The sequence below is a fragment of the Lepidochelys kempii genome, chromosome 6 (assembly GCF_965140265.1).
Source record: "Lepidochelys kempii isolate rLepKem1 chromosome 6, rLepKem1.hap2, whole genome shotgun sequence".
In the NCBI taxonomy this organism is placed as follows: domain Eukaryota; kingdom Metazoa; phylum Chordata; order Testudines; family Cheloniidae; genus Lepidochelys; species Lepidochelys kempii.
In genome coordinates, this window is record NC_133261.1 from 128,065,304 (window position 1) to 128,085,927 (window position 20,624).

The window sequence follows — 20,624 nt, forward strand, 5'->3', positions numbered from 1 at the left end:
GGTATGTTCATTCAAAACACACACACATCGTACACATGCACCATTAAGGAGATTTTTAAAAGGGACTTAGATGTCCAGCTCCCAGCATTGACAGGGTGACCTGAAGTAAAAACGGCCATTCCCCCACCTGCAGAGCTCGCCGGAGCCACCCCACCCTCCTGCCGCCCAGGGATGGGGCTGACCCCCCCCCGCAAGCTGACACACACCCCCCCAAGCTCCGTGCCATCTGCGGCTGAGGTTGAGCGCCCAAGCTCAGTGCCTCCCGTGGCTGGGGTTGGGACTGACCCCTGAGCTCCACGCTGCCTGGGGCTGGGGCTGACCCCCAGAGCCCTGCTGCCTGGCACCTCTTGTCGCTGTCCCCCCCCCCCAGATTCCTCCATGCCCCCTAGGGGGCCCACCTGACTTTTTTTTTTGTAAACTGGGCATTTGCTCATGCTAATTAATCAGCTGGGAAGAGCAAATGGGACAAATGCCCATTTTTGTCAAAAAAGTCACGTCAGCCGGGACAGAGCTTAGAAAGGGGACTGTTCTGGCCAGAACAGGACATACGGTCACCCTAAGCATCGACTTAGACTTCGCCATTGACGTCCTGTGCTACCCTGGGCAAGTGACTTAGTCTCTGTGTGCCACAGCATCCCCAGCTGTACAATGGGGATAACCGCACCAGAGAGCGGTGGGGCTACTCAGACCCTATGGCTATGGGGGCCGTAGAAATACCTTCGCTAGAAAGAGAAGCACTTTCCCCAGTCTGTGTATCCCAAACCTTCCTTTACTTCTCACTTAAATCTGGAAAAAACGCAAACACTTCCCGTCTGAATAACCGTGATCTCGCATGGCTTAGGAGCCCATACCTTAAAGTATTCCACAAGGCCTCGACAGGTGATGTTATTTCCGTTGATCTCCTTAATATCTAGGCTCTCGGGGCTAAGAAGCCAAGGAATCAACACCTTCAGGTTCTTGATGAACTCGTCATCTATTTCTGTAAGCAAACCCCGTGTCAGGTCCAGAGCAGCTCAGCTCAGACTTGTGCTTCAATACGCACACGTGTGACGTTACCAGCTAACGCCAGCCATCCTGTGACTGAGAGGCATTCTGATTGAATGATGGCTGTACTCAGACGTGATAATATCGCATTAGTGCTACCTGACTGAAGCATAATACACACCGTTATGATACATTTTCAAAGCAGTCTCCTAAATGGCACCCACCATTTTTGCACCCACAGCCATCTGCATGCACAAAGCTGCTTTTGCATGATCAAGCAGGTAACCGATGCCTCCAGAACTGGTAACTGTGGCCATCAGCGCCTTGTTGCATGGAGTCAGGTCCTGCAGGTCTTGAACAAGTGGGTCCGGGTGAGTCATCACACACCAATCCTCTGCCTGGCAGCTCACAGACAGCAGCTGGGACTGTGTTCCATGAAGCCCAACTGGGGCATAAGCCCCGTCTCTATGCTCTGATTGGGAGAGTTCCAAGGCGCCTGATTGGGCCACAGCCCCTATTTAAGCCAGAGGCGGAAACAGGAAGTTGTTTGTAGTCAACTGGGCTTCACACAGCCATGGACTGCTAGTCTGGTACTTACCTGTTTCTGACTGAGCCTGACTCAGGTAAGTACCCCCTGGTTGATACCCTCCAGTCTGTCTCTCCATTCTGATCTGCTAGGATTCAACCCAGCCTGATTCCTGATAACTGGCCCCTGACTCCTCAGCTTGCACCTGATGCTAACCCCTAAGCCGGGCCACCCATGCCCCAGCCCCATGGCAAGTTACATGCTTTGTTCAACCAGTGCCTGTGTGCAAAAGCAACGTGACCATGGAAATACTGTGCTCTTTTCTCTCTCCTTTGGCACTCCTGTTTTGAAAAAAACATCACATTAGGACCTGAAAACATTTGGCCTACAGGTTTAAAAGAATAAGAATTGTTCTTCCCTGCTTTTTACTGCACTCCCCCGATGAGATTTCTTACACTGACATCGTAGTCCTGTCTGGGTATTGCACGCTGAAATATTCATAGACAATATCTACAAACTATTGGGACCATGAGACTCTTAGAACCTGCAGATTGAGAGCTCCTGTATGTGCATTCGAGTGTCGCATTAGGAAATCCAGGGTCCTGGCATCACCTGCTGCTGGTTGGCTCCAGTTTGTCCTCCTCGCTACGGCTGGAAGTTTCTTTGCTGCGTTGTGAAGCAGCGAGGTTTTCATGGAAGACATCTCCAGTAAGGCTTCTCTTTGCTTAAATGGTTCAGTGGCTGTTAATTTACCCTTTGGATAATCTTTTATTATGAATCCTGCAGGCACTTCACTGCTGATTTTTATTGCTGACCTTTCTAAAGTATTGTCTTTGCCACTCAAAATACAGAAACTGAGAACGCCTAGACCGTGTAGCTCCACCATACCATTGACTAACTAAACTGATGCTATTGCAGCTCAGAAACACTGCTATGGAAGGGCTGTACTAGACCAACAAATCCAAAAGGCTAGTGGCTAAGGAGATGGCATCTAATATGGGTACCCATCAGGCCTGGAATACACAATACATTTCCTTGATTTCTTAGCCACGGGGACATATATTTGGAGGTGGTGGTGGTATTTTTACTGCACAGTGTCTAGATCACTCAGTGTAAAGCAGTCTTCCTTCCTGCTCCTCCAGGGATAGGTTCTATCACAGCACTTTCCAAACACAAGAGACTATCTAGATTCATTGCCTCCTGCTAGTACCAAGGGTATCTTCCCCAGAGCTGCCAGCGTCGTCGCTGGAATTTAATGGGCTCGGTCGCCATCTTGACCAATTCAGACAAGATCACCCATAACGGCAGGACCAAGTCATTTTAACTTACAATATCTGCAACATATTTTCTGTGAAACGGCAGGAAACTAGACAGTGCAAGTGAAAGGGACTCCCTGGGCATTCAAAGGGTAACAACAGTGATGTATTTTCATCTGATTAGTTCTGAGTGGGCAGCTTTGAGGGAAAAGGGAATTGGAATGATGAGGCTCCGTATACCAGTTCTTTCAAAAACAGTCATCGAGTTCTAGCTGGCTCCTAAAGTTCCGCTTGGAACTAAAGAATGAAATCTATAGAGGATAATTAACATTTGAGACTGACTATCTTTGCAACCACAAATAAAGTTAACTTAAAAATCCATAGCCCACAAATCCATTGGAAAAGAAATGCAGCCCCTGAGCTACTAAGATTTCCCTCCAGGGAAACCATTAATCAGTTGACTCAAGAAGACTAAATATTGCTTTGGAAAGCTTTTTACACCAAAGTCTCTCAGTTTTAAGGACCCAGTTTCCCCCCAAGCACAGTCTTGCTCCACAGTGAGCTGCTTCCACAATTTTGTGCTTGAACTGAATTACCAGCAAAAATATCAATTAATTATAGGTGCAAAATGATGCATCTAAAAAGGCAAACCTCAGCCGCTGGTGTCACTTTGTTCTCAGCCATCTGCCTAGAACTTTATCTTTTTATTATTATGTGTTAGCAGCTCCTAATACATCCCTTTGTGAGGGTAAAATCACTGAAATGTACAGGCATGAAATGCTGGTTGGACTTAGAAGGGGCTATCTATGTTCAGCACTACTTTCCACAGGTGTTTTACCAAAAATATTTGAAAGGGCTTCGGGAGAGAATAGGGTATCTGACAATGTGTATAAATAAAGCAATTATTCAATTGCAAAGGTAAATGATCAGATTCAATATCAAGCTATAGCTTTAGTTTTCCATCAAACCTTTTAGTTTTCCATCAAAATTTGGGTTGGTGGCTACTTTCAAGCCAGGATGAGGTAACAAAAAGCAGGAGATGTTCGTGAAACAGGAATGGATGTGTTTTCTGACATTCTGCAATTCTTCATGTTGATTTCCTGAGACCTACGAGAGATTGGCTTGATGTTAGCACGTTTACATTTTATGTGGACATCAGATATGTAACATTAAAGTGTGGAGTACATACTGCAAGAGGACTGATTGTTTAAGGAAAAAGGAAAAGGAGGACTTGTGGCACCTTAGAGACTAACCAATTTATTTGAGCATAAGCTTTCGTGAGCTACAGCTCACTTCATCGGATGAAAGCTTATGCTCAAATATGCTCATGAAAGCTTATGCTCAAATAAATTGGTTAGTCTCTAAGGTGCCACAAGTACTCCTTTTCTTTTTGCTAATACAGACTAACACGGCTGCTACTCTGAAACCTGTTTAAGGAAAGTGTATTCAGAGGGAGGTCTATGCATGCTTTATGAGGCCAAAGACAGAGCTCTTCCAGCAACCAAGTAACATTTATGTCTCACTCTGACCACATGCCCTGGAGTGTGTTATTACTCTGAAAAATGTGCATGCATGAGTCTGATTAGAACACAAAACCATCTCAGGATTTTATAGCAGGGTTTTCTTGAGCCCCCTTTAATTAGGCCTTTTCACTTATTTCCACTATCAAACCATCCGTATATTTCCTGACTACTTCCAATAGTGCCCTCTCCCATACATTTTATTATACAACTATTAATGCTAAATTCTTCTTGATCATGTAGTTATCCTTTATTTCCCACCTGAAATGTATGTTGCCCAGAAATCTCCATGGTGGAACAGGCTAACTCTGTATACTTCTCTATGTATTTTAATTATTGCTCCTAAGAGCCATGGAGGGATTTTGTTTTCATTCTGCTTTTCCCACCTGTGGCATTCCCAGCACTGGAGAGGTAGTGAGCTCACCCATCACTTTTCCACATGAACCACTCCCTCCTACCTCTCCTATTGCAGTACTTGTCTTTCAGCTTTAAATGTACACCATGCATTGCTAAGTCATCCCCAAAGCTGTCATCCAGCAAGGTGTGCATGAGGGAGCAGAGCTGGTTATGTTTCTATGCAAGTGTGAGCAAAGGCTCTGGTGGGTTATTCTTGGTCCTCTATAAGATACGGTAGTAAAAGGCAAGCCCAATCCTTTACTTTCAAGATCACTGGCCAAAAAGGGGTGTGGGCAGAAAATAGATGTATCTGAGGAGAGATGCTCTGGAGTGCAAGTCTCAACATGCACATGGGGTGTCTCTGCATACTATTTTCCCACTTCCAAGCAGGAGTAAGGTAGTAGCCACTCAGCTGAGCTCTCATTAGTCCAATTGCTCTGCACTCTGTCTCCTGCTCATCACATCCTCCTGGAGCTTACATGCACAACTCTGCGCACCTGCACTGTGCAGAATCAGGGTCTCCAGACCAGCCTAGGTACTATTCGTACAGTGGTGTGTGGAGAGCAGCAGCTTCCCTGGGTTAGGAGATGAAGGGCTTTCTAATGCATTCTTGAACCCCTTTCCATCAAACCCATCTCATCTGGCCAGGTCAGCTCAGAACTAATTCATGCCAAGTTCATGCCAAACAGCATCCAGAAATGTCGGACAAACCTTAAGACGTTTTTCCAAAAATTTTGAACCACCGTCAGATCCATAGGAAAATTCATATGGGAAACTCCAGTCACGAACAAGGAATATGAGAGACTAAAAAACACAAGTAGGAAACAAATAGAGGGCTCATTAGAACTATGCTCTCCAGTATGGGCTTGATCCACTGAGTCCAGACACTCTTTGACTACACTGGACTTTGGATCAGGCCCTATGTTGTTTTCCTTTTGCCTCATCTTCCACAAGAAAAATGACAACTGGAGTGGGGTGGATAATACAAAAATAATTTTACAGATTATCTTCACAGATAAAAAAAACTTAGCCATGTTCACACCCACTTTATGCTCACGTCCCACAAATAGTCAAGCCTTCAAGTTTCACTGGCAAAAAAGACTGGAGAGAATTGAATTTCTAAGTCACATGCAAAATATTCATAGCAGAAGTGCTCACATGCTCATTCAGTCAAGGAACAGAAGAAAATACCATGGAACTTGTATCACCAATCACAACTGAGCAACACTGCCTGAATAATGAATATCATCTTGCCACAGAAATATCAAATACCATATAACAAATACATGCATAATTTTAAAAGTTACTGCTTCATCGAATTGGAAAACAAGAGATAAATTTAAGGGAACTGTGAGATGAACAAAAGGAGGCTACATTTATTTTATAGTTATTCACTGTGAATTACTCACTCAGCTCCAGTGGCAACTTCTTCGGGTCCTGAATTTGTGATTATTTTGGGTGAAACATTGCCTTGTGCAATGGGTGCTCTTGGGACTGAAGGGAAACCAACGTGGTGCACAGACCATTGTGCCGGGACTCCACACAGGGGAGGCTCCCACTCCGTAATTAGCTGTTCCACAGATGAAAAACCCTGCCCCAAATTTGCATACAATACTATATATCTAATGGCCATTTGAGGCTCTACACTGAAGAGCACTGCCAATGATTCGGGCACTTCCTGTTCTACCTAGAATGTAAGCGTTTGGATAGACCAGTAGGCAGGCACATAGTCTGCAAAATTAAAAGGAAGTTTGCTAACGAGCACAAGGGGAACAAGATCCCTAACTTCAGCCACAGTTAGTTTTATCCTACGGGACATTTACAGCTTTGAATTATTTTTTTTTCAGCCTCGACTGGGCATCTTTCCAAGCTGCCTCGTAATGAGAAACATATGTAGCATGAGAGGATAAATATGAAATCACAGGTTTGTAATCTTTATTGAGGCAGCCAAAGTTTCTGTTCAAGAAATAAATAAATGCCAATGAGGTCAAGTTACAATTGTTTCAAAAAAATAATTTTCAAGGCATGTTCTGCATTCAAGGTCTGATTTACACAGCACGTACCTAAGTGACAGACTATGTGGCTAGGGTTTGGAGAGGCAGGCAGTTGCATGCGGAAGCCAAAAAATGGCCCTGCACAAATGCCAGGGTTGCTTTTGCACAGATGAATAAACAGGTCAATAACTGGAAATATGATTGTTGGAAATGCAGAAAAAAAATTACACAGAGAGAGAGAGACCTCTACCCCCCTTATTCTCTCTCCACAAAGCACTGTCTTTAGAGGGAAAGTGAGACATAAAATTGACAACTGCTATGAACATTACAATCTGTGGAACATGTACGTATCTGTCTATTTCATACTGCACCCTTCTCCAAGGTTACGTGGACACAGCAAGGGAAAGTATGACTGTAGCACGGGTAGGCGTACCCCCGCTAGCTTTAATCTAACTAGCATAGGTAACAGCAGTGTAGCCATGGCAGCAGACGCTAGCAACCAGAGTATGTACTGAGGGTCCCCAGTGGGCTTGAACTCCAGTTGCTACCCTGTGCCACCACATCCTCATTACTATTGTTAACGGCGCTAAATTGATGCTAGCATGGATCTGCCTACCCATGCTACAGTCACCTTCACTTCAGCGTAGACATGTTCAGATGGTCCAGTGGCACACCTCTGTAACAAGACCCGTTTGCACGAACCGGTTACACACACTCTGTCCTCCGACTCAGAAGTCATTTTATGTTTGCGGCATGGTGGCCTTAGGAGCCCCAGCTTCCTCTTCCTTGGTTGCACCTCAGGCCAGCCCAAGCTGTTTACCAAGAGTGACGCCTTTCCCAGAGGCAGCGAGTCAGCCAGGCATCTCCGTGCAGGCAGGGCCTCCAGGGTTTTCTCAGCTACCACTTCATTCTTGCCTGTATTTCCTTACGTACGCTAATTCCCACAACTTCCCGCATAGATTCCTACATTGTAAGGCCAGAAGGGATGACTGTAACCCAGTCTGACCATCTGTGCACCCCAGGCCACAGAACCTCGCCCAGTGCCTTCAGAAAGACAGACAATCTCAAAGTGATGGGGAATCTCCCACATCCCTAGGTTAAGTTGTTCCACTGATTAATTTACCCTCAGTATTAAAAATAAATAAACTGTGCGCCTTATTTTTAATCGGAATTTGACTAGCATCAGCTTCCAACCATTAGATCTAATTATGTTTTTTAATGCTAGATTGAAGAGCCATTTGCGATCAGAAATCTGTTCCCGTGTAGGTACTTGTAAACCATGATCAACTCCCCTCTTAATTGTCTCTTGAAGGAACTACATTGATGCAGCTTGTGAAGTCTCTCACTGTAAGGCAGGTTTTTCAGTCTTTCAATCATTTTTGTTGCTCTTTTCTGAACCCTTCCCAATATTTCAACATCCTTTTTGAAGTGTGGACACTGGAACTTACCAGACACAGTCTCCAGGAATGGCCCCACTAATGCCGTATTCAGACGTAACACCAGCTCCTTACTCCTGCTTCATGTTCCCCTGCTTACACATTCCAGGACTGCGTTCTTCTTCTTACATAAAGCATCACATGGGGAGTTTGTGTTCAGTTCATTATCTACCATTACCCTTAAATCCTTTTCAGTGTCACTACATTCCAGGATGCTGTATCCCATCCTGGGTTATCTACCTTATTTGTTCCTAGATGCACGACCGGGTATTTGGCTGCATTAAAATGTACGTTGTTCAAATGAGCCTATCTTACCAAGCAATCCAGGTCGAGCTGTATAGCTGCCCTAACCCCATCCTTAGTTATCTCTCCTCACCAGTTTGTGTGTTGTCTGCAGATTTTACCAGTAGTGAATTTCCGTTTTCTTCCAGATCATTGATGAAGATATTGAACAGCACTGGGCCAATCCCTGCTGATCCCACTAGAAACACCCCCATAGGATGATATTCCCTATTTACAATTACTTTTTGTGATCTATCAGAAAACCAGTTTTAATCCAGTTAATCGGCACTACGCTTATTTTGTATCGCGCTAATTTTTTTCAATGAGAACGGCTCGTGGGACTAAGTCAATGCCTTACAGAAGCCTGAGCATATTATGTCAACACAGTGGTACCTTCTGATGGGCTCCTAGATCCCGCCCTCTGTCCTATGCCCCAGCCCATGTAAGTGCTTCACCCCACCTCTACTGCTGCAAAATTCTGCTCCCACCTCCTGCACCGCTTTCCAGCCACACAAGCAGGTTCCTGTGCTCACCCAGGGCAGGAACCAAAGGCATACAGCAATATGACTGACTTTGCTCAAAGACAAAGAGACTGGGTGGGCTGCAGATTTAAGGAACTGCTAAGCAACCGCCTCATTATTAGCATCTACAGCAGCTGCCTGATGGATCAGCTTCTCCATCCCCGCATCATCTGCTTTTTATTTATTCATTCATGTTTGCTTCCAGTTGGAGTGGGCCTGTGAAAGTATGTAACCCTCTCACAGTGCCATTCACTCCTCTGGCATCACTTGCCAGCTAAAGAGGCTAGAGACACATCCTCCGACGTTCTCCATCTGAAGTGCCTGCGTTATTTTGAGTGGGAAATGGAAGTACAAATAAAACGGTTTCTCACCTGTGAACAGAATCTCCTTTAAATTGATCGTTTCCATAGATCTACCCCCTCGGTCATCAGGAAGAATGATTATTAAATGTAATGCCCCTTGTTCTGCAGGGCAGCAGAAATTCCACTGGAACCAAGGGACAACGCGGAAGTGGGTTATATTCTATAGCTAGTCAGTGTTCTGATCCTGCCCATGTGCTATGCAGTGCTGTCAATGACGTTCCAGCTGATGATCCATCAGTACATCAGCCTGATCTCAAAGTCTTGAATCACACTGTCAGCCGAGGGACGGTACTCTGTGCTGCCTCTGACTGCTGTTCCTGCTTGCTCACTCCCTGGGCTGGAGTACCGCAGGGGAAGTGTGCTCAGCCACTGGGAAATTCATCCCCAGGCCTCTGCACCGCTTACATCCTTAAAACAGGGCTCTGTGGGGACTTCAGTGGTGAACGGGGCTGAATTCCACCCATCGCACCTTTTGTCATTAGAGCAAAGCCTCACGGGCCGATAGGCTCTGCCTGGGTCCCTCCCAGCCTGCTGTGTCCAGAATGATGACAGTGTCCAGGGGTCTGCAGGTTGGGGAGACTTTAATGGGGAAAACAGCGAGATCTTGGACTTTGCTAGAGAGCAGGGGAACAAGGAGAACAAGGCTTTGTGCCTCTGCTCAGCAAGGTCTCACTGTGCCTTGATTTATTCAGGTTTCCTCTCTCCCCATATCGCAAACAGCAGTGACACCTGCTGGTGAGGCCAAAAGGTTCCTATCAAAGCTAATCTCTGCTAGAGAATAACCTTAACCACGAAGGCCATGTTACTCACCTGGAATGGTTTCAGGAAGGTTTCCTCCATGGCCAGCCTGCCGTATTCCGTAAAGAGCTAAACCAAGGAGCAAAACAAGGAGGGAACTTTTAGTTTCAAAGTCTACCATGCAGTACAGCTGGTCTTGCTCCATGCAAGGGTTGGCATCACTAATTTGGTTTCTAGGTTTGGTGCTAACAGTGCTGTTTACAGTGCTCTAGCTAAGGTCTGCTTGGTTGTGCATGTTCAGCTCGCAGTTTAGAGGTATATTAAGCTGCTATTAATATCAGCTGTGCTCCGTCTTGACATAGACCATCTCCAAACAGAATTCTTGGTTGCCAAATAAGTGGGGCGGGGGGGGGTTAATGTATAAATGGATTGAGTCTTCTGCTGGTTTGTGCACTGGCATCCCCCAAGGCTTCCCATGCTACACCAAATCATCACAAGCCTGGAGCCTTTGACCATTTGAACACTGATGGAAATGGGATTAAGAAACAGGCATTTGCCCTGAGAGGACTGAAACCTGCAGCCTGGGCTCCAAACTTCCATTGATTAAAGACTGCAGTTAGCCCCTAACATCTCGCACAGGTTTTGGATTTGGGGATGGGAGGGGGGGCATATCAGCTAGATCTGCAGGTTCTCCAACCTTGGGGCTATTTCTTCTCAACAGAGGCAAAATCTACTACGTCACAAGTCCCTAAAAATGGATCCACATGCTAAAACCCCCCCACCCCAATTTTATTTCAAAACGAGCAGGTTTTTTGGGAGAGGTGCGTGTATTTTTTTAAAAACTATCCTCAGCAGATATTTACCCTGTAAACTAGGCTGGCCAAAACAATGCAGAAACCATCCTGTGAGAAACCCGAGATGTTCCAAGCTGAATTTTGCTTTTCTTTCTCTCCACCCACTGCTTAGTTTTTCAATAAGAAAATCCAAGCACACCAAACTACCTAAAGACTTCATCAGAGGATGGCTGGGGCAGCCATTACCAAACCATTCCACTAATTACACGCCCCTCGACAACCAGGGTCATATGCCCAAAGTTTAATCAGCCCAGCAGCATCTGTGCCACAATTAGGGATCCCAGTTTCTGAAGTTACAACACCAGTATCCATCCTCCTCTTTGGGCTCTTTCAATGACCAGAAGGAGAATCTGCCACCCAGTGCTACGTAAGCAGTATGACTGCAGTCAACTTTCCACTCATTATGGGCAAGACTGTGGAGGTGGTGAGCTCCCACTCCCGGGTGTAGCCCCATCATCTGCTCTAGGACTACTCAGAGGAGTAAGGGCACTACAATCTGTTCCTATGAGACTTTCCTGGATAAATCTTTGTCTCCCTCTCAGCACATTGATCTGACCGGTGCTAACTGCTCTCAGGTACAATGGTGAAGGGTGGCAGTATAAAACCCTAAGGCCGATAGCTAACTGTTAAACAATGGATATCTAAACAACAGACGCCCTTAATCCCCTCAGACCAAGGGATTTATAACTAACACAGCTGGTTGCTAGAAGTTGCCAGTAAGTAGCTGCAGGATGAGCAGAACAATCCAGTACAGAGCACATTTTTAGCAAGGTCTGGGGGCGGGTACGCTCAAGTGCCCCAGATAGCTTTGTGCCCTGTTTATTGAAAGCCAGCTAGATGTATCTCCGTTCCATGTCAGAAGAAGACTGAGCTGAGGAAAGTGGCCTCCGCTTCCTTGGAATTGATTTTTACAGAGAAATCCAAAGCCCAAGGCCCTCCTCAGTTCCGCAGCAAAAGGCTGGAGGAACAGGTACCCACAGAGCTAGAGGGTGGGAAATGTGCCACTTTGCCAATGCAGAAGCACATCACGACCACAGGGCTGGATACAAACAGCTCCCTCTGGTCTTTTGTTACCTTGTTTTATCTTCTGGCTTTTCTCTCCAGCCTTGAGCCTGCGCCCCGGTTTGCCCTCCACATACCCCATCCGAAAAGATACAAAAGAGGCTGTCTCAGAAAGTTAGGTCTCCTTGCTGACCCCGCCATCTGCCGGCTCAGCCAGGACCTGCTCCTGTTCCCATTGAGACAATGGGAGTTCTGCCACTGACTTCTATGCTAGATGGACCAGGTCCAAAGAAGATGGGCTTAAATAGCTTAGAGGAAACAGGTTCCACCCCCTTCGTGACTGTTCCTAACTGCCCATTATTCACTGCAGAACAATAACCTCTATACCAGATGGGAGCCCTTTGTTACTCTGAATTTAAATGCACGTTTCCAGTGCAGAAGGCAAGCAGGCCAAAATGAGGAGTTTTAGGACAAGCACCACCAATGAAAGCATGATAGATTAATGCCCCTCTTTCACCCCCCTGCCCCACGAAGGGCGCCAGGAGGTTACCTGTAAGTGCTGGAGATCATCTTCTTGAACATTCTGTGATAAGTTGTACACCTGTATTTAAAAGGAAATGTTTAGAGGACTTAAAATGTCCTGCCCTTCCTGTACAGCATTCACAATGGCCTCTCAATAAGCGACATTCTGACTCAAAACCAATATTACATTATTTATTTGTATTACTGGAGTGCCGAGAGCCGAGGCCCGTCAGGGTGGGGCCCCGTTGTGCAAGGCTCTGTACAGACATAGCACAACACTGTCCCTGTCCCAGCAAGCGACCCGTCCAGCAGGTGCTCCTAGAGCCAACACACAGGAGAACAGCTGCTGGCCTACTGTTTGACAGAGGGCCACACCCACACACATCCACACCTGTGGGATAGCTCTGCTCTGGACAATGCACCAGTAGACTGCCATAAGCTGGGGCCCCAGGAGGTGTGGGCCAGGCACTTTGGCCGGTCTTTTTTCCTATTACTTGGGGCAGGAGTGGCCAAAGCTACCTAAAAGTGTGGGGGGGGGCACTGGTGCCTGAACCATGGCCCAGCCCCCCTATGCCACTCTTCCACCTAGGTCCTGCCCCCGAGCCCCCACCCCTTCTCCCCAAGCCCCCCCCCCCCCTCAAGCCACCCATTCCTCCCAAGGCCCTGCCCCTGCACCATCTCCCCAAAACTCCGCCCCCCCCCGCTGCTCTTCTCTCCTTTCCCCCCCCCCCCCCCGCTCACAATTACGGCTGATAAAAAATGATGGGGCCATGGCCCTCTGCCCTCCCGCCCTGTTCTGGCACCCCTGACTTGGGGGGTTGAGCTTGGTGCCATTTGGGCTAGCACTGTCCTCCCGCCTCTGACTGGTCTCCTGCAGGACCCCCGGGCAGGCTGGCTGGGTGCTAGAACAGGGAGACTCTGGCAGCCTAGGCAGAGACGTGTCCCAATATGATACGTGTCTCCTGGGTGCCGACCTATGGCCACTTCCCCAAACCATTCCTCCTCAGCCCCTCCACGTTAATGGGGGAGATTACGTGGCCATCTGCTGTTGTTCCTGCCAACGGGCCTGGCCCTGTGGTGCAATGAGTTCCTCTACCTCCCAGTCGGAGATGAGGGCCCCAGGCACCTGGCAGACTTCAGCCAGGTCCAGCAGGGACTGGAGCACGTCTCAATCAGCCCATCCATGGGGAAACGCGCTCCTTCCTGGTGCCACCGGCAGCCCTGTCTTCAGGGTCAAAATGGCGAGGAGGCTACTTGAATTCTGGCCCATAGTTTGCAAGGTGCACTGGGTGTGGGTGTGGCCCTCTGTCAAGGTGCACCCAGGATGAGCAGGGCTATACACAGGGACGTTCGCAGGAATTTAAATTTGACCCCCTTTTGGAGGGGCACATTCTGTGCCCCCGCCAAGGCCTAGTGCTGGAGGAGCTCGCTCTCCCCCCCATCATTCCTACCGCTGTAATCCTGGGGTGGGAGGAGCTGTCAGTTCCCACCACAGCCCCGGGTCCGGAGGAGTTCTGTGCCCCCAATGATTATTGGGGGGCCCATGCCCCTGCTTGTCCCTTGTCCCCCCTTGTGCACCCCCCTGGCTATCCAATACAGGAGACGGTTGTTCTCAGTACCTAGAGGGTTCCTGTAACTGCAGTACAGAATAGTTCCAGCAGAGAGACACGATCTAGATTTTCCTCACATCCTCCTCCACTCATGTGCCCTCAACTGCCCCATCAGCGGGGCTGTCAGTGGCTCTCAGCATTGGCTAACTCTGCTCCCCGAGAAGTCAGTGACTAGCAGTAGGGTTAAGCCAATGCCGGCAGTTTTAAAAATCCCCACCCACCGTCCTTCAGCGAATGATGCACAGGTTCACCTCTGTATTACCTGGATTGAGCTGATCATCGTGCTAAGGGCAAACACGGTGGCTGAATCGCGCAGCGTCGACTGGCTGTCAAACGTCCCCTGTGTGTCCATCAGCAGCACCACGACCTGCAGAGCAGAGAGGTCGGAATTAGGCTCTACACGCAACGGAGCTTTTCAATCAAATCGCTCTCCAGCGCCAAACTGCAGTGGAGAAAACCAAACCATGACTATGCCATCTTGTTGGCTGTCTCACGACACGCGCCTCGGGCTTGGAAGAAATGAAGCGCCCTGGAATGGAGAGGGAAACACAATCCCCAGAGACTTCGATCTTCAGGTTATAAAGAGAACACAGCTAACTAAGCTTCATTAATTCCAGCCCAAAGATGGGTGGGCCTTCATTTTGGGAGGAACTTTTTAAAACCATTTCCTGTAGCCATGGATGTGTTGTCTTATGAATCCCATTCGTTTCATATCTCAGGAGCCAAATATGGCAGCATGCCCACACCCAGTATAGGGCCCAACCCAACGCCCACAGACGCGTCCCACTGACTTCTCTGGGTGTTGGATTGGGCCCCTAGTGAGTGAAGATGTGCCATTCTCCAGCCAGTCCTACAGGAGAGCAGCAGTATTCTGCAAGGGGCCTGGACCCAAGAATCATAAGAACTGCCATACTGGGTCAGACCAACAATGGCCAATGCCAGGTGCCCCAGAGGGAATGAACAGGACAGGTAATCATCAAGTGATCCATCCCCTGTCACCCATTCCCAGCATCTGGCAAACAGAGGCTAGTGACACCACCCCTGCCCATCCTGGCTAATAGCCATTGATGGACCTATCCTTCATGAACTCATCTAGTTCTTTTTTAAACCCTGCTATAGTCTTGGCCTTCACAACATCCTCTGGCAAAGAGTTCCACAGGTTGACTGTGTGTTGTGTGAAGAAATACTTCCTTTTGTTTGTTTTAAACCTGTTGCCTATTAATTTCATTGAGTGACTCATAGTTCTTGGGTTATGAGAAGGAGTAAATAACACTTCCTTATTTACTTTCTCCACATCAGTCATGACGTTATAGACCTCTATCATATCCCCGCTTTGTCGACTCTTTTCCAAGCTGAAAAGTCCCAGTCTTATTATTCTCTCTTCATACGGCAGCCATTACATACCCCTAATCATTTTTGTTGCCCTTTTCTGAACCTTTTCCAATGCCAATATTTTTTTTTGAGATGGGGCGGCCACATCTGCACACAGTATTCAAGGTGTGGATTTATATAGAGGCAAGAGAATATTTTCTGTCTTATTATTGATCTCTTTCTTAATGATTCCCAACATTCTGTTTGCTTTTTTGATCAGCCATGGGACTCCTGAAAGCAGTAGAGATAGAACACGGAACAGAGACCGTTCTTGCTCTTTTGGATAGAGATTTAGATACTGTAGTGATGGGTGCATTAGCAATTGCTGAGATCTAAGGCAAATGGCACCAAAGACCATCTAAAGGGATGCTTATCTAGGAAAAAGCAGAGCAGCTATGTTAGAGCTCGGGGCATGGGAACCCAAAGGCAGTCCCCGAACAAAAGGGATGTGCTGGCACCGGGCACCCCACATACCTGTTTACCGTCTGGTTTGTCCACAAGAAAGAGTTCACTCCATATCTGAATGCCAGTTGTCTCCCGCTCAGACCCTCCTCGCCACGAGAAGCCCATCAGCGGTTCGTTGTAATCGCCGAGCCAGTCAATGGTTTCCTGGGAGTGGGGAGAGAAGGGATCACCACAGCCCACGCCCCGGGTTCTTCTCTCACCTATGCTGCCTCCATTCTATGGTTACTCACGCCGGATGTTTCCTACCAGGAAGCAAAGACTTCACGGCCTCCCCATTCAGTTCTTTTGATCCGCTGGACATGAAGAGGCATCTGAAGGATGGGCCCAAATCCAGGAGCCCCTCCCCAATCACTGTGACAAAGCGGTGGTCATCAAGGATTGCATGCTTGCCGCCGATCCACACCATGCCCAGTCGGAACCCAGACTGGACAGAATTCGGATCCACCTGTTCCGAAATCACAGGCCCCTGACACCCGAGATTCTCCAACAACAGTATGGTACTGACTGCATGCCCCTAAGCAGTACTGATTCTGTCCAGTAGCGGGCAGTGGTACACTTACACCGTAGCAAGTATACAACAGGACTTATGACAACTAAGGGCCAGATTCTCCACAGCGCCCCCTTCGATGTCAGGCACAGGGGAGCTGCAGGGAGCCAGCTATGGGTCCCTGCTCAAGCACCAGCTGACCCCAAAGGAATTTAGAACAGCTGAGGTGTGCTCTAACTTACACCATTCCTCCTTGGGCTTAGAGTGATGGCTGTGCTCTTCCCCTACCCCAGACCCATCTTCCAGGAGGTCCTCCTTCCTCTACTCCCCCTTCCAACAGGCTGTGTCCCCCTGCTCATATCCCTAAAGACTCGCCCTACCAGGGCAAGAGTATGGAGAAAGTGGAAGCTGGCACAGGGATGGGCAGCCCTGAGGTCCCTTGGCAGCTCCAGTGGGCAGCCGCCACAGTGTTCTCTGCTCCAGCACATAGTGCATCTTGAGGCCCTGCTGGCTGCACCAAAGTAACCGGCACCGCCCAGCAGGGAGCATGCACTGGGATGGCACCAGCCCACTAGTTAGGGAGGGGTACCAGCCTTCCAGAAAAATGCCTCATAGGCTGGGATCCCAGACTATCACGGAGCTCAGATTTGCATACAGACCTGAATCCAAACTCCCCTGCTGTCACGGGGAATTCAAATCCCAGTGGGGACCCATTACAGAGGGGGGCTCAAGTGCCCCCAAAGTGAATGCAGGCTCAGACCCCTCTCCAGTTTGCATGGGTGGGAGGAATCATACCAGGGCAATGAGAAACCCTGCACAGCAAGACACACCAAGACTCCAGGACGGCACAAGGAGGCATTAGTTACATCATGGCTGTACTCATACCTTGTTGTACATGTATCTCAGCATGAAGTCCATCAGGAACGATTTTCCTTTCCTGAAAGCTCCAGCAACAGACACGGCAACTACCTCTTTATCTCTCACGGCCTCAGAGAGCAGAATGCGGTTCAGCGCGGCCTCGTCCAGCTCAAAGGAATGGTCATCTTTAACAATGAGCACCTGGACTGGCCCTGCCTTCTTCACAGCCTCCTCCTCTTCAGAGCTCCACTCGTAATTCTTTTCTGAAAAGCCACCTTGTAAAAATAAATAAATAAAAACCCAAGAGCTGGTACCAACATGTTCAGAAATTAAACTGTGTTTCATTGGCTAGAGATAGGGCCCTACCAAATTCACAGTCCATTTTGGTCAATTTCACAGTCATAGAATTTTAAAAAATCATAAATTTCACGATTTCAGCTATTTAAATCTAAAATTTCACAGTGTTGTAACTGAAGGGGTCCTGACCCAAAAAGGAATGGGGAGGGGGGGTCGCATTGTTGTAGGGGAGGTTGCAGAACTGCTACCCTTACTTCTATGCTGCTGCTGGAGGTGACACTGCCTTCAGAGCTGGGCAGCTGGAGAGCGGCAGCTGCTGGCCGGGACCCCAGCTCTGAAGGCAGAGCCGCGGCCAGCAGCAGCATAGAAGTAAGGGTGGCATGGTATGGTATTGCCAACCTTACTCCTGCAATGCTGCTGGCGGGACACTGCCTTCAGAGCTGGGTGCCTGGTAATCAGCCGCCGCTCTCTGGCCACCCAGATCTGAAGGCAGTGCAGAAATAAGGGTGGCAATACCACAACCCCCCTAAAATAACCTTGTGACCCCCCCCTGCAACTCCCTTTTGGGCGGGACCCCCAATTTGAGGAACACTGGTCTCCACCATGAAATCTGTATAGTATAAGCTAAAAGCACACAAAAGACCAGATTTCATGGGGGAAGACCAGATTTCACAGCCCTTGATGCATTTTTCATGGCCATTAATTTGGTAGGGCCCTATCTATAAAAGATGCCAGGATGGGGCCAATACACTTTTGCCAGGCTTGCCAAACACCAAATACCACTCCTGAAATCTCCTCCAGTACAGTTAGGAACATAGCTGCTCAGACGTGACGTAAATTCTAATAAAAGCCACCCAGTGCTACTCTTCTGCAATGAAATTCAGCCCTGGGCAGAATGCCCTTAGCAAAGCACATGCATCACTTCAGTCCCTGTGCTGGGGGTGGATTACACCTTTAAGGGACAGTCTGGGCGCAATCAAGGAGCACCCTGCCCTGCTCTATACCAGGAAAAGGAAGCTGAGAATGGGAGAGGGAACCAGCAGCCACTCGCCTGACCTGGGTCCTAAATACCTCATTTTCTTCTGACTATAAATTTGGCTGCTCTGGTTCAAGGCTCTGCGGTAAAGGCCTTATTATGATCTGGATTAGATGGCTCCTTTCCCGACCTGATGCCTATGGGAAAGGGAGGAAGCCTAGATATAGGAACTCTGCCAGCTGGGGTCAGTTTGGAGGCCTTCTTAAAGGGGACACGTTTTTTGTTAGTGTGGTTTTTGGTCTCCCCCCTTCTCAGATCCTGGACAGTCCCACTTCAGCCTCTGAAACAGCAGGACTTACGTAGTGCATGGGCCTTGTGTACAGAGGTGAATTTCATCTGTACTGCCAAGCTCTGAGCACCACCCAGCCTTGCAACATTGCACTATCCTTCTGGGATTAACAACCCACTGGAGAGATGGAGAATTGATGAGGCCAGTCGTGCTGCAGCCGAGGCGCTCAACAAGAAACACGGGCACTCACCGTTTCTGGGCAGGCTCGATAAATGGCAGCACGCCAAATACACCATCCCCAAGACAATGGCATTAAGATAATACAAGCTTTTAACGGTCTGCTCGAGATGCTTTGCACATGCCCAGCAGTTCAGGGGAAGGAAGCATTATCAGGACAGCCATCTGCAGAGAACACGGCCATGGTGAGATGGAAGCTTATTGGCCACTCCTCTTTCACCATCCACAGGGTGCTCTCCACAGAAAGAAATCTGGGGTGATTGCCACAGCCCTCCGGTCACGTAAATTCTCCTGGATAGCAGGGAAGGACCCTGTGAGCCAAACGTCCTTCCATACCTCTCTGAGAAGTTCGTGGTTAAGGTTGTATGGGCTGTTCTAATGCCCTTGCGTCAAGAATTTTAAACATGGCGGCCTAAAGTTAGGCTCCTAGTCCCCACTTAGGCGCCTATAAAAGTGGCCTGATTTTCAAAAGTGCTCAGCTCCCATTGATTTCAAAAGGTAGGAGCTACAGTCTACACACGCTTAAAGATGGTCTGGAAAAGGCCGAAAAAAATCTTCTTGGGCTTCTTTAGAGAGAAAGTCTAAAAGGCTGTCTTGTTTCCACCTCCACCCCCCACTTCTTTTGTGCCCTAGATATAAATAAAAAATAAATAAATGGGAAATGACTGCATTGAAAGGAGTACTGCAGAACAGGATCTGGGGCTTATAGTGGATCACAAACTAAATATGAGTCAACATGGAATACTGTTGCAAAAAAAGCAAACATCATTCTGGGATGTATTAGCAGGAGTGTTGTTAGCAAGACACAAGAAGTAATTCTTCTGCTCTACTCCGCGCTGATATGGGCTCAGCTGGAGTATTGTGTTCAGTTCTGGGTACAATGCTTTGGGAAAGATTTGGACAAATTGGAGAAAGTCCAGAGAAGAGTAACAAAAATGATTAAAGATCTAGAAAACATGTACCTATGAGGGAAGATTGAAAAAATTGGGTTTGTTTAGTCTAGAGAAGAGAAGACTGAGGAGGGACAGGATAATAGTAATCAAGTACAAAAAAGGCTGTTATAAAGACGAGGGTGAAAAAATTGTTCTCCTTAACCACTGAGGACAGGACAAGGAGTAATGGGCTTAACTTGTAGCAAGGGAGATTCAGGTAAAACATTAGGAAAAGCTTCCTAACTATTAGGGTAGTTAAGCACTGGAATAAATTGCCTAGGAAGGTTGTGGAATCCCATCATTAGAGGTTTTTAAGAGCAGGCTAGAGAAACACCTGTCAGGGATGATCTAAACCATGATTTGAGGACTTCAGTAACTCAGCGAGAGGTTAGGGGTCTATTTCAGGAATGGGTGAGGTTCTGTGCCTGCAATATGCAGGAAGTCATACTAGATGATCATGATGGTCCCTTCTGGCCTTAAAGTCAATGAGTCCAAAGGCTGCCTGAGACCTTTAAAACTCCTTCTCTGGTGAGACAGAGGAGGGAGAGACGAGCTGCTGCAAGGCTAGTGTTAGCAGGGAGATAGGCTTCTCCAGGGTGAGAGGTTGCTCTCCTCCCTACAGAGGAAACAACAAAACTGAGTGCCTGTTATGGGGAACGACTGACACCCCAGGACCAATAACAAGACAACACTCCCCAAACAGGGGGCA

General features: G+C 47.9%; 1 protein-coding gene across 2 annotated transcripts in view; it reads right to left on the minus strand.

The window, feature by feature from the left end:
• The window catches only part of ATL1 (atlastin GTPase 1), a 46,001-nt gene that overhangs the window by 12,031 nt on the left and 13,346 nt on the right, over window positions 1-20,624 (minus strand). For both annotated transcript variants that reach the window (XM_073350193.1, XM_073350192.1), the window contains exons 2-9: window positions 17,212-17,459; window positions 15,849-15,983; window positions 14,266-14,370; window positions 12,422-12,472; window positions 10,088-10,144; window positions 5,394-5,486; window positions 3,735-3,873; window positions 852-979 (exon numbers count right to left, since the gene is read on the minus strand). In XM_073350193.1, the coding sequence (XP_073206294.1) occupies window positions 852-979; window positions 3,735-3,873; window positions 5,394-5,486; window positions 10,088-10,144; window positions 12,422-12,472; window positions 14,266-14,370; window positions 15,849-15,983; window positions 17,212-17,459 (956 nt within the window). The remainder of the gene's footprint in view (window positions 1-851; window positions 980-3,734; window positions 3,874-5,393; window positions 5,487-10,087; window positions 10,145-12,421; window positions 12,473-14,265; window positions 14,371-15,848; window positions 15,984-17,211; window positions 17,460-20,624) is intronic.